This window comes from Anolis carolinensis, chromosome 3 (assembly GCF_035594765.1).
Source record: "Anolis carolinensis isolate JA03-04 chromosome 3, rAnoCar3.1.pri, whole genome shotgun sequence".
Classification (NCBI taxonomy): Eukaryota; Metazoa; Chordata; class Lepidosauria; order Squamata; family Dactyloidae; genus Anolis; species Anolis carolinensis.
This window is the reverse complement of record NC_085843.1, coordinates 143,725,698-143,740,379: the sequence shown is the minus strand read 5'-3', so window position 1 is coordinate 143,740,379 and position 14,682 is coordinate 143,725,698. Positions and strand designations below refer to the sequence as shown.

Here is a 14,682-nt window from a genome sequence, read left to right as displayed (position 1 = left end):
TGAGCTGGTTCAGTTCTACTGCATGACAAAGACAATTCAGGTTTATTTGTAATAATTTGAAGCAATAAAATACAAGTGTAGTCTCCATAAAATTATTTTTGTACAATTATCAGTGAGTTCCAGACGAAATACATGAAGTATCCCAAACCTTTCCTCTGTAATTGAATCCAAGTGAAAACAAAAAGGATTTCAACAGAACAGCCCTTATTCTCTCTTCAGTAGAATATTAAGCCTGTATAAATAGTTGTATTATTAAAGACTTGTCCAAGTGAGTGTTTTTAAAATTTGAAAAATGTATGGTATAAACTTATGTACTCAAATATAAACCAAATCAAAAGACAGCAAACCTACATAATGCCAACATTGACCACATTGAAAATGTTTATATAGTTTGAATATTATAGCCAATATAGAAAAACAGAGCAAAAGATATAGGTAACATAAAAGTGTTCTCCCTACTCTCTAAAAGTGTATATTCAAGGCTCAGCCATTTTAATTTTGGTTTATTAATAAATATGAGTGCTTGTTTTGCTAGACAGAAATGTCTCATACAATGTACAAATCAGAATGTGGAGGACAAAGTGCACAGTTTTTTAGTCATGGCAGAGTGATAGCCACAGAAAATCTAGCCAATAATGAAATTTTAGATATTGTTGTAAACTTAAGTTGTTACCAACTTCCACAAAACAAAAGGATCAAGGATTATCCAGATTAATATACTTTAGGCTTCTTCTACACTGTCATATAAAATTCAGATTATCTGTTTTGAACTGGATTATATGGCAGTGTAGACTCATATAATCCAGTTCAAAGCAGATAATGTGGATTATTTGATTTGACAATCTAGATTATATGGCAGTGTAGAAGGGGTCTTAGATTACTGAAGTTCCTTCTTCCCCATGAAAAACCATCTGGAATAGGCAACAGCAAGAATGAACTTCAAACAATGGCTGTCTCTGCACATCATAAGAGTTCTAGTTTCTCAGGAATGAGCAATAATGTAGATGCATGATGCTCGATCACTCCCATTTGACTACTCTGCCTCACGAGTGTACCTAAAGCCTGGAGCACTCTGTGGTTTGTTTAGTGTATTCTCCACTCAGGACTAGTTTTTATCTTTTTCCACTTTTAATAGTTAGTCATGGAGCAGATTTGATTTAAGGCTTTGGATTGTTAAGTGAGTACATATCAGGATTCCAGATTCAATGTCACTCTAAACAAATGGAAGACAGAAACAGTCTCTTATTTGGCAGAGAAGGCTAAAGACCTCCCTGATGCCATGGCATTAAGCCATGGTAGTTAAAGAGATGTCAAACTGCATTCATTCTACAATGCAGATGCATTAATCAGCATTAATTAATCAAATAATCAATTAATTAATCAATTAATCAATCATTTAATTACTTAATCAGCATGTTAACCAAATATGTGAGTATGTCCCATAGGGCTCCAAAGAGATATGTCTCTAAGGGACATATTCCTTTACAGTGCAGTACAGCTTTGCACTGTAATGTGGCTACATCAGACCAGCTCCTAACTGGATCAAAACAAGCTTTGACATAAAGCAGGTTTTATTAACTACATTTTGCAAATATTTGTATTCCTAACATCATATTAAGTGTTCCCTTTTCAATCTGAATATTATTAGGAAGTTTACCATCTATTATGTTTCTATTAGCACTTTTTCTTCAAATGCTGCTCTGAAATAACCTGTTTCAGTGATAAACATAATAAAAGTTTGTGACAAAAATATTGTTGTTTTTCTTCCACAATCAAAAGTATTGCAAATTATGAAGTAATTTGTGTCACGCTAATTCTCCTCTAATGGCTGTCTTTCTTAGCCAGACTACACTCTCTAGATATATGACTGTATTGAAATATTTAACATACTATATTTTATTTAAAGACTAGATATCCAACCAAAAAGTAATTGCAGTATGTGTTTATCTAAAAATGCTGCTACAGTCGCTAATTAACAACAAGAAAAGATACAGAGCAGATTATGCAATTACAATTTGTCAAAAATTTGAAAGAAACTGAGCTAAAGCAAGGAGGTGGCCTCTCTTCTCTGCTCCTTCAACCCAGTGGTACTATCTACTCTATCAGTGTTACCTCATTCTACTCTCCAGATGCATACACAGTTACTTTGTGTATTAGATGAGCAACTGCTGTGAAACCAACAAAGATATTAACATATATCAAACTTTTCAAAACATACAAAGTATTTAAAATAGAAATGCTTTGTAGAGAAATCTCTCCCCCCTCTTTCTACAAACACACATACACATGCACATACGTGTTCTTGTTGTGTGCCTTCAAATTGTACCTGATTTATGATGACCTGAAGGAGAACCTATCAGAAAACTTGTGGAAAGCTGAGGGAGCTCACTAGCACTTCAACAAAAGGGGATTGTTCCTACAAATTCATTTCCACTCCAAGTAAATACAAAGATATTAATTTTAAGGCACTGACAAGGTATGACAAAGCAAAGGTATGTTTGCCTTGTACATCTACAAAGGGAATAAGGGCCACAGAAAATTTTGATTTCATTTTCTTAGTCATTTAAGCTTCAGCCTGCCATATTTTAAAAGAAAAGTGAAAACTAAAATATAGCCATAACTTTTCCTTTGGAATAAGGTTGGTGGGAGATGGCTGAGAAGTGTTGCAGAATAATAACTGGAAATAAACAAATTGTTCACACATACCGTGTTTCCCCGAAAATAAGACAGTGTCTTATATTAATTTTTGCTCCCAAAGATGTGCTAGGTCTTATTTTCAGGTGATGTCTTAGTTTTCCATGAAGAAGAATTCACATTTAATTTTGAACAAAAAATGAAGATTTATTATATACTGTACAGAAGTTGTCATTACAAACCAGCATAACCAGACAAACTGTGAATCCCATTAATAATTTCTTGTTACTACCATTATTTCCATGTACAACATTCTATGATACGTACATTTACCAATCCTGCATGCTCTGGTGTTCTGTTCGGCGGGCATGCTTCCAAACAAAAACTTTGCTAGGTCTTACTTTCGGTGGAGGCCTTATATTTAGCAATTCAGCAAAACCTCTACTAGGTCTTATTTTCTGGGGATGTCTTATTTTAGGGGAAACAGGGTACAATCTGAGGCCCAACTACAGGTGGTGATAACAGCAAGTTTAAAAATAGGGTTTTTGGGACTAATCACAATCCATTGGAAAAGACTACAAAAAGATTGCTTCAATCAAGAAAGCCAAATCCCTGAATTTGCAAGACCTAACCAGGGCAATTTGTCAGAAGGTTTCTTGGAAGTCTCTTGTTCAAAAAGGTCACCATAAGTCAAAGTCAATGTTAAAACATACAACAATAAATAACACTTTCTTAATACATGAATGCCATGAGTGGAACTCTGATGTGGTTCAGTACAAAAACACAGGATATAGGAAATCCCACCTTTCCCTCATATAATATTTTCCTGTTGACATTCAACCTGAGCCAACAGCACTTTCTCCATTGTAAACATTACAGTTAGTTGATTATCATAAAATCATAGAATCATAGAATCGTAGAGTTGGAAGAGACCTCACAGGTCATCCAGTCCAACCCCCAGAGGAGGACCTTGGGAATAGGCTCAGTTATTTTCCCCGCCCATGTCACTGTTGTGGAAACAACCCTCGATTATGCATGGGAAAGGGGTGGGGGATAACCAACAAAAATGGTGGAAATGGTTTTCCTCCTTTAACTTCCCCCATAAAATGGACTAGCCTTCTTTGTCTAGGCCCCCTTTTGGAGTCCACCCATGGAATAATACTAAAGAGGTTATATTAAATACATCATGAATGTGAAGCATAATGATTTATGTCTAAATGTTCTTTTTCATCAAATGGGTTGTTGGGTTTTTGAAAACAGCAGCAATAACAGTGTGTCAGAAGTGTATGGTTCAATGTATCTTTTCACACTCTGGAAAAAAACCCTATTATTCATCTTCAGTTTTAGCATTAATGGTGACAGAGCCATACAAATTGAAAAATAATTAAAAAATGTGATTTGATCTTATCTGAGTCTTTGTGTCATGAATACTTTTTGAACCTTACAAGGGTTCTTTAATCTGTTTTCAGTGGGACAGAGTATGTCAGGCATTTTCAGAGAAAGATGTAGACAGAGACCCACTACTGGTTTTATAAATACCTATATTGGTTACACAGACAAAGGTGAAACATCACATTTACTCCAACATTCACCATCCATACTCACCATCCCTTCTCCATTCAGGCCTGCTGCTGGGAGAAGAGAGGTGGGTAGACAAAGCTGCTCCCTGCAGATCTGGCACACTGTCAAAAATGCTCTTATATAGAGCTTTTGGTTATCCATGATTTGGTTGTTTAGATAACCTCCGTCATTCAGCTCAGACCCGCTGGAGCCTCATCAATTCTGGAACAGATACGTTGTTTAACTTCTTTTATGTAAAGAGCAATTGTCTTTGACTATTTATGTTTGCACCCAAAGTTCTCAGTGCTCATCAGCACCTTTCTTGCCACAGTTTATAAAATTCTTCACCTCCTTAATGCAGTTTTCAGGTTCCATTTTTGGGATGGTGTATTTAGCCTTGCCAGATCTTAACAGGCCCCAGCCAGACCCCAAACATACAATCCATTCAACACATTTGCTTTGATTTCAGTACACCACGGAAGTGATATAAGCATACTGAGATCACACACCTCTATCCATGTTCACCCAGAAATAAGTTCTAAAACATGATTTTAAAACTTCAGTGATGCCAGTCAAGTGAATACATAGATCTCACCTTTAGAAATCATAGGACTTTACACTACTGGAGTTTTATCCATGTATGTAGTTATTAGCTGTAAAAACATATTGATTATCTAAATATCTCTGCCTGAAAAAATTCCTCTACATTCAAATCTTTCAAACATGGCTGAACTAAATAATCCAAAGGAAGCCATTCTCTCACCTTCTCTTCTTCTTCCATTTCACAAAATCACTGCCACAGTTACCAATGATCTGATGCTCCCAAAATATGAAAAATAAATGAATACCTGTAAAATTTTCTAATAAAAAAGTCAAACTGTATGAATTCAGCCTTCCAGCTCCACTGCCCTGAAACTGATGCATATATCATTATATGCAGAAATAACTGCTTGCCTAAGCAGTCTACTCACGTGAGTAGACTAGCAATCTCATACAGATTCCCACCTGCACCCTCACCAGAGTGTTTCTTTTCTTGGCAGATAGCAAACCATCATTTCTGTCTTCTCAATGAAAGCAATGGCTATAGTTTATACATAGGGCAGCGCACACACACATTTCATACATTAGTCCCTCTTGCAAGGGAAAAACCACAATATGGGGTATGAGTACCAGTTTTTCATGTACTGTCTTCATCTGTAACTTCTTGTTACATGTTTCTAGGTTCCACAACACATTTTCTGCAAAAGTGCTGAAAAGTGTCAGAAAAAAAGAGTTGCTGAGGGAAACCAACATGTTTAGTATCTAGCTTCATTTTGAAAGTACCTGTGACCCCTCACCCTCTGTTCCAGTCATATATACAACCTCATCATATGGGGCTAGATTTGGCAGCAAACACTGATTTAGTCCTGGCCACCCGCTGAGCCAGCTCTCTCCACACAATGTCATGCCAGCTCCATGGTGCAGGGGTGGGAACCAGTGTACCACTGTCACCCAGGTAACACGGGAGGCTTCCCATGTTGCTCAATCTATGGGGGAAAGCCACACGCTCCACACTTCCCCACATATGATTGCCCTTCTGGCGGATGAGGCAAGGCATGGGGCACTGGATTCCCCACGCCTTGCGGCAGAGTGGCGCAGCACAGCCTCCTGCCGCCAGACATGTGAAGAGGTCCATACAAAGAAACACATGCCTGGGAAACTGGATTTGCTGTTGAAACTGTGGTTTTATCTTGAAAACCAAATCATATATTACAAGACTTATAGCAGGTTCATAACTGCTTAGGTGAGCTCTTGGTTTTGTGGCAAGTTATTTGTCTCCCAGTCAGACATGTTCCAATAACTAATTCTGTATGGAGAAGCAAAAAGAGAATGGTGTTTTGTTATCGTGGGAAGGGAAGGACTCATTCTCTTACCAACAACATTATTTCATATTTCTGTTTCTGCACATAAAGCACAGCAAAGCAAAAGGAAGCGCTAAAATATTTCCATATGTTTGAGTAATATGTTTCCTTTGGTTTCAGCACCTTCTACTCTGAATTACTATCTGTAAATTTACAATAACTTTCCTCCTGGCTGATTTAAACATTATTTTTATTTAAGCGAAACTGCAGCACGAATAGCTGCCTCAATATAAAGGTGAAATGAGGTAACACAGATTTCTCCTCATTCTGCCTTCAGAGTGAAGACAACTGAATTCTATAGAGTCCTTGGGAAGATGCAAAAAGCTTTCCAATGAAAGTAGTAGCATACATGGTTTTTAACTTCAAGGAGCTCAGCATTTTCAAGTTTGTGTCCTTAGCCTTTTGAAGAAAAATATTTTTTTTATCTTAAATCATTGAAAGATAAGAACTGAAAACTAAAAAGATAATAATAATTGGATACTAACAATAACAATCTGTCCACACTTTATCAAGGATGCAGATAACCCTAGGGCTATGATTAACACCATAACATCTAGGAAACAAGCTCCCAACAATGCACTTGTACATTACTACGGGAAGTGTAAAAATGAATGTATACAAGCCATACCTGGCAAAATCCAGTTCAATAATGACTGAAAAATCATAATGGACAAATCAGCTTTAAAGGTTAACAGCTGAAAATGGCACTGAGGAACCTGAAGCCATTTTTCTTATTTGTTTAAACCAATGTTTCTCAAACTGGGTTCCTCCAGGTATTTTGGATGTCAGCGCCCAGAAATTCTAGCCATCTTACCAGTTGTTAGGAATTGAAGTACAAAGCACCCAGAGGAGCATAGTTTGAGAAATGCTGGTTTAAACTTTTGGTTTCCCACCTAAATTTCAGTATCTTTAATTTCCTGTTATTTGAATGTGAGAGAACTAAGTGTAGGTTTTACTTTGCCACTGAAAACAATAGATTTAAATGTGCTTAACATGACTTACTGACACTTGTCCATTCTCCACCCCTTATTTGACATTGAGTTATTCTAAAACTAAAATAAACTGAGTCAAATTAAAATAACTAGCAAGATAAAACATAGAATTTCTTCTATTTGTCTTGCAAACCAAAAGGAAATCAGATATCTCTATCATCAGCATGTCATAGAAAAAGGAAATGCAAACAAAAGTATCAGACAAAATGTAAAGAGTTCATGGATATTAGTGCAATGACTTGTGGAGTTCAACCAAAAATGTATTCATGAGGTAAGTCAAATAAGTGCTATTTGTGTCATACCGTAGTAAGATACATAGTATTGTATTAGGAAATAAGTAGCAAAGTGTCTGCAAATTGCAGAAATGTTATGATTCTAACAGAGCAACAGAATACTCAAGTTTTGTTCCAAAGCCACTGTTAATTGCTAATGCTATTATTTTTAATATGATAACCTAATTAACCCCAGATTACAAATGACAAGGCTTAGGAATCAAAGGCTTTTAATAATTTGCTGGATTTTATGGCAAACATAGTATTCAATAAATGTACTTGTCCAATGGAACAAGTTCAAGCTCAACCATTCTGATCAAATGATGGAATTGTTTATGGTTTTGGCAACCAGATGTGTATGTACATGTGTATGTGGAGACTTTTTAGAAAAGCGTTGTTTTCATTTCTGTTTGATGAGAGATTGTGAAGTTCAATCTGCCCAAATGTCTACTAATATGTAATACCTACTATATTCCCTAGGAAACAGGTGGCTATGTCGTTTCAGATACTGAGGAGTTTGGGATCCAAAAAGGTAACTCTTCCAAGTTTTGGGAAATTTTTAATATTTTAAATACAAGTCTTCCTTCACTTACCGTTTACTATTACTTCCTCTTTCCCAGAACATTGAAGCAAATTATGGTGCAAGGTTTCACTTGAGCTTAACTAAAATTGAACTTAAGGCATCATATATTTTTCCTTAAAATTGCATGAATGATGAATGGAGAGAAATTGGTTTCACACTAGCTACCTGAACTTTTGCCTATGAGTTCTGCTATTTAGACCTTTCCTGGGAGAAGCCTACAAGGCCTGATTTCAAAGACTAAGTGTCAAAGAGGGGAGAAATAAGTGGCCCCAGAAATCAAAACAGGCACAGTTCAGGCAAAGCTAAACACTTTGAAGTCACCTAGCTCACAAATAGGGATGAATTACACATGTAACTCTCGCCTAATTGTACTTTAAAATATATAGCTTCAGTCAGTTTGTAGCATATCTACCTTAAATGTTAACCTTCACAAAAGGGACTAGTAGGCACAAATGTTCATGCAGAGTTTAGAACCACAATAGAAATATATGTGTGTGTGCCCTTCAAACTACCAGTCCACTTATGGCAACCTCATGAATTTCATAGTGTTTTCTTAGGCAATGAATACTGGCTATACCACTAAAAAGGACACAAACAGCACTAAGTATAAAGTTTTCTACATCATGGGTCTGGCATCTGTCTAGTTTTAGTTTAGATTCCTTAGATTGTGATATATTCCTCACTGTATCTCTAAAGTGCATTTGAAACAGAATTTGCAGAGAAAACACTTCTTCTACCCTTAATCATGAAGGTAACTCCAGAAATCTGATGGCTAAAGCCACATCTCAGTCAAAGCAAAGTAAATGTTGAACTTCATCAAGGTTAAGTATGCATTCAAATCCTTCTCTTTAAACTCACTGGAATTCAGAGCCAGTTTCTATTCTTGTTGACTGGTTTGTACACATTCTACTGATTGCAAAGCAGGGAAGGCTGCTACACTATGCACACACAGCAGGCTATGCCCCACTGAGCATAGCCCACCATAACTCTGCAAGTGTTTGAGTGCAGTTACCTGTGAGGGACTCCCACAGAGTTTAGATTCCCCATGCATATACCAGCATCTGCCTGTTCGTGCCAAGGAAGTGAACTTAGGAAAAACTGCTGCCTCAGTCACGATACCAACAGTCCATGTAAGAAGCGCCGGGCAAACTTGTGCCTTTTATCTGAAATGCTGGGGACCAGAAGTGTTCTGTATTTCTAACTTTGGAGGGGGGGTGTGTGGAATACTTGCACATGCATCATGAGATAGTTTTTCCAAAATGTCTTGGATTTGAAGTGTTCTGTACTTCTGTACTTCTGATTTCTTTGAATTGTACAGCACTTGCATATAGGTGAGACATTTTGGAGGAGGGCCCCAAGTCTACATGAAATCCAATTTTGGAGCATTTCAGATTTCAGCACTCAGCTCAGCCTCAATTGGACTTTTGAGGGTTGTAACAATATCAAGAGTGACTAACAATGATGTTAATTTTGCTACTGAGTCAGGTGAAAGCCATACACGCTAAAACAAAATAAAGGTCATACAGATGATTTTGCAGTATTTCAGATCTTTGGCTAAGGTATGCTCAACTTTTACCGTACTTTGAGTTCTTTTTTTGTCACTCAGTTACTTTACTTTTGCTGCTGAGTGAAGCCCAAATGTGGTGAGAGATGCCTATGCACCTCACACCCAAAGAGATCAAGCTCAATGTCGCAGGCAGACAATTTTGGACCACTTCGGATTTTGGAACCCTGGATAAGGGATGCACAACATTGACTGGACTTTGAGTGCTTTGTGTTATAACTTTTTATTAATGTTTTGTAATAAAGCCCCCCATGTGTATAACTTGGAACTGTTAGTTGTTAGAATATAACTAGCCTGACCATATTTGTTTGGATATTCTGAGTATTTTGATATTTTTTAAATTCTTTTTAAAATATTATATAATTTATAGCTCATGCAGATTTTAACTGTTTAGTATGACCAACTGATGCCCGACTTGCTGTTTTCCACATTGTAGCCAAAGTATTTTCACTGTTTTTAATTCATGTGAACATGTTTTTAAAATGTTTTGAATGTAACTGATAGTATGGCATTGACTATCTGCCATGTTTTTGTGTATTCTAGAAGCTGCCCTGAGTCCCGCTGTGGGTTAGAAATAAAATTGTATTATTTTATTATTATTATTTTATTGTTGCTTCTTAATATATTTTAATCGAATTATTAACACTTATTTCAGGTGTGGATATTCATAAACCTTTTGTATAAACATTTGTAAATCCTACTATTATTACTATTATTGGTTTCTCTTCAGATTGTCTACATCTTTCATTTTCTGTTATAATGAACTTTTCATAGAATTATAGAGCTGGAAGAGACCTCATGGGCCATCCAGTCCAACCTCCTGCCAAGAAGCAGGAAAATCGCATTTAATGCACACCTGACAGATGGCCATCCAGCCTCTGCTTAAAAGCCTCCAAAGAAGGAGCCTCTACCACACTCCGGGGCAGAGAGTCCCACTGCTGAACAGCTCTCACAGTTAGGAAGGTCTTCCTAGTCTCCAGGGCAAATCAAATCAAATCAAAATCTTTATTATGGTCATGGACCAGCATAAGTGGGGTACAGTCTCATAGAAGCATGCACATTGAATCTAAAAAGCTTTTAAAAAGCAGTAAACAAGCTTGCTTCCTCCTCCTTATGACTTCCCTTCACATATTTATATTTGCTACCTAGTGAAGAGCAAGTAAATAATAATAAATAAATAATAAACTTTTATTTATATCCTACCAGAGGGATTTGGGGCGGCTCACGGAACACTCAAAGTGGTCAATGCAAAATACAAAAAGTGCAAAACAATACGGAAACAATAAACAGACAACATAACATTACAAAGTCACACTACTCCCTGATTAAAAACAATAAAAATACAAATGATGGAAAGTCATGTGTCCTAACTCCAAAAGGCCAAGTCCTATCTCAGCCACCTAGGCCAAGTATTTTGACCCACTGCAGGTTTCAGTGCTGCTGGACTTCGAGTTCCAACTAACATTGCTCTACTTCAGGTATGGGCAAAGCTGGGCCCTCCAGGTGTTTTGGACTTCAATTCCCACCATTCCTCACAGCCTCAGGCCCCTTCCTTTTCCGCAGCTGAGGGGGAAAAGGAAGGAACCAGAGGATGTGGGGAATGGTGGGAATTGAAGTCCAAAACACTTGGAGGGCCCAGCTTTGCCCACGCCTGCTCTACTTAGTGATGAGCCCCAAAGAAACCAAGAACTTAATCAATCTGGGACACAGAGGGGGAGGGGGGGGGAGAGACAGAGAGAGGGGGGGAGAAATCCTCCCCAAGGAAGACCAGCATCGGGATGCCTTTGCAGGGGTTTTCCCACGGAAAGGAGTCTGGGGGAGAGTTGAGTGGGGAGCAGGTCCCTTGTTATAGTTACCTGTGGACGGCCCCGTCACCTGTTGCTCGGCCTCCGCCTCCTCCTTCGCCGCCTCCGCCATCGGGGAGAGGCGCGGGCTCCTGCCTTCCTCCTCCCGCCTTGACCTGGCGCAGGAGCAGCGCCTTCTCCGCCTGGCGAGGGAACTCCCCCGGCGCCTCCTCCTCCTCCAGGGACTCCACATAGAAGACGGAGCGGGGCGGCTGCTCGGCCAGCGCCTGGAGCCGGGTGGCCGGCAGCAAGGTCCCGTTCAGGGGCGAGGCGGTGCGAGGCGACGAAGAGGAGGACGACGACGAGGACGAAGAGGAGGCTCTCTTCCAGAAGGCGCCTCCGCCGCTCCTCTCCTGGCTCTTGAGGAGGCGGCTCTGGCTGGGGCCCCAGTGCTCGAAGCTGCTGTCCGGCTGCAAACAGCCGCCCGCCGACGCCGCTGGGTGGCTGAACAGTTTCCAGCGGAGGCGCAAGATGTGCTTCACGTCAAAGTCCTTCCTGCTTGAGTTCGACATGCTGCCGCCGCTGCTGTTGGTGCTGAAGAGGAAGCAGGCAAATGGCAGAGGCGCGGGCGGGAGGGAGGAGAGCGGCAGGGAAAAGGCAAAAGGGGAAAAGGAGGGGGAAAGAAAAAGACAGAGAGAGAGAGAGAGAGAGAGACAGGGAGGGAGTTAGGGAGCCGCCAAAGCCGAGGCGGGAAGAGGAGGCAGCGTGAGGATGAGGTGCCAGGAGGAGGAGGAGGTGCGCGCGAGGCTCCCGCCGAAGAAGGCGTCTGAGGGAAGCGCGCGCCGCTCTAACTGGGGCCGAGGCGGGAAGGCAGCTCTCCTCTCCTCTCCCTCCGCTCAGCTCAGCTCAGCTCTCGCGCAGAGCAGGGAGCTTCCTCCTTCCTTCCTTCCTTCCTTCCTTCCTTCCTTCCTTCCTTCCTTCCTTCCTTCCTTCCTTCCTTCCTTCCTTCCTTCCTTCCTTCCCTCCCTTGAAGTTCCCAGTCCCGCGCGCGCCCCCAGGGAGAGCCCCTTCCAAAGCCTTCGAGAGCCAGTCAGCTTTTATAGGCTTGCATAGGCGGGCGTCTTGTGGCTCCTCTCTCATCCACATTCACTCATAGGCGCAGCTGTCAAAGCTGAGGCGCTTTCTCCCCTAGCCACCGCCTCCTCAGCGCCTCCCTTTCCCGCCCTGTCAATAAAGGATGCAGATGTTTCAGAGGAGACTTGGGCAACAGGAGATGCCAAACGACACTCGGTAGGGAAATTCAGGATACCCCCACCCCCACCCTCAAGAAAAGAAACTGCATCAACACATGAACATGCTCATTATTGCACCTCTTTACATCCCTCAGGACTTTAAACACCATGGTCCCTCAGACCCACTCATCCTTGTTAGGGAAAAATACCCTAAAATACGAAAATTTTCAGGTTAAAAAAAAAACCCTGAATTTTCACTGGTTAACCAAATCCCCATGAGTGTCCTCTGAAGTTTATCTGTCTTGAGTGTCCACTGAAGTTTATGTCTTGAGTGTCCACTGAAGTTTATCTATGGAGCCTGTTTTCTAAATTACGTTGTATTATGGAACTACTCTTCATGATTCCTAAAAAAAAAAATCAACCCCCACCCCCTGGATTTTTTTTCTAGCTATAGCCCTGAGCAGAGCATCCAAAATCAAACAGGATACAAAAAGTTGAGCTGTGTGATGTGGTGTTACAGTAGAGTCTCACTTATCCAAGACTTGCTTATCCAACGTTCTGGATTATCCAACACATTCTGTATCTTTGATTTCCATTTTTTTCACTTCGGCAGAAAAAAATGGAAATCAAAGATACAGAATGGGGGACGCATGGCTTGACAGCAGTGTGTGCGAAAAAGACCTTGGAGTCCCCGTGGACAACAAGTTAAACATGAGCCAACAATGTGATGCGGCTGCTAAAAAAGCCAACGGGATTCTGGCCTGGATCAATAGGGGAATAGCGTCTAGATCCAGGGAAGTCATGCTCCCCCTCTATTCTGCCTTGGTCAGACCACACCTGGAATACTGTGTCCAATTTTGGGCACCGCAGTTGAAGGGAGATGTTGACAAGCTGGAAAGCGTCCAGAGGAGGGCGACTAAAATGATCAAGGGTCTGGAGAACGAAGCCCTATGAGGAGCGGCTTAAAGAGCTGGGCATGTTTAGCCTGCAGAAGAGAAGGCTGAGAGGAGACATGATAGCCATGTACAAATATGTGAGGGGAAGTCATAGGGAGGAGGGAGCAAACTTGTTTTCTGCTGCCCTGCAGACTAGGACACGGAACAATGGCTTCAAACTACAGGAAAGGAGATTCCACCTGAACATCAGGAAGAACTTCCTCACTGTGAGGGCTGTTTGGCAGTGGAACTCTCTCCCCCAGGCCGTGGTAGAGGCTCCTTCTTTGGAGGCTTTTAAGCAGAGGCTGATGGCCATCTGTCGGGGGTGCTTTGAATGCGATTTCCTGCTTCTTAGCAGGGGGTTGGACTGGATGGCCCATGAGGTCTCTTCCAACTCTACTATTCTATGATTCTATGATTTTTGTAGTCAATGTTTTCGATACATCATGATATTTTGGTGCTAAATTCGTAAATACAGTAATTACTACATAGCATTACTGCGTATTGAACTACATTTTCTGTCAAATTTGTTGTATAACATGATGTTTTGGTGCTTAATTTGTAAAATCATAACCTAATTTGATGTTTAATAGGCTTTTCCTTAATGCCTCCTTATTATCCAACATATTCGCTTATCCAGCATTCTGCCAGCCTGTTTATGTTGGATAAGTGAGACTCTACTGTATTACAAAAATAAAGAACAACTGCCTTTCTTAATAATCAAGACCTGGGTCTGAGCTACTCCAATACCCATCTCTTCTAAGGTTTCAAGAGAGGGAAAAATCGTCCAAGCACTCTACACAGCACATACACTCCATACTAAGATGCAAGAAATAGAAGTCAGATTCAAAAAAGGCTTGCAGTTGAAAAGTATCCATTCTACACAACCAATCAGAATGAGAGCCAAGAGGAAGAGGAGAGAAGAAATAGACACATTCCTAACATACATACAGGAGACATGGGGGGGGGGAACCCTTAGCCTATACTAAACTAACTAAACTGTCCCTCATTGAGGACTTGAGACTTGGGCAGTGTGGGGTTGAATTCCAACAATCCTTCGGATCAATTTGCTCAGAAACCACCCATTTTCATTGTCTTCAGGTCTCAAAGTCCTACTCAGCATCTTGGCTTCAGAAGTGGAATTTACTACTTATTGAGGGTGGCAACCCTGCAACTGAAGCTTCTGTGCTCAACTTTTTCTCATCACACTTACAATATACACCTG

At 40.4% G+C, this 14,682-nt stretch overlaps 1 protein-coding gene across 3 annotated transcripts in view; it reads right to left on the bottom strand.

Moving 5' to 3' along the window:
• Positions 1–12,483, bottom strand: part of klhl1 (kelch like family member 1) — a 206,788-nt gene extending 194,305 nt beyond the window's left edge. Inside the window, exon 1 of one of the 3 annotated variants that reach the window (XM_062975583.1) lies at positions 11,363–12,483. In XM_062975583.1, the coding sequence (XP_062831653.1) occupies positions 11,363–11,862 (500 nt within the window). In that variant the 5' untranslated portion in view covers positions 11,863–12,483. The remainder of the gene's footprint in view (positions 1–11,362) is intronic. The other 2 variants (XM_003218649.4, XM_016992276.2) reach the window with 2 other exon arrangements.
• Between the last annotated feature and the right edge of the window lie 2,199 nt (positions 12,484–14,682).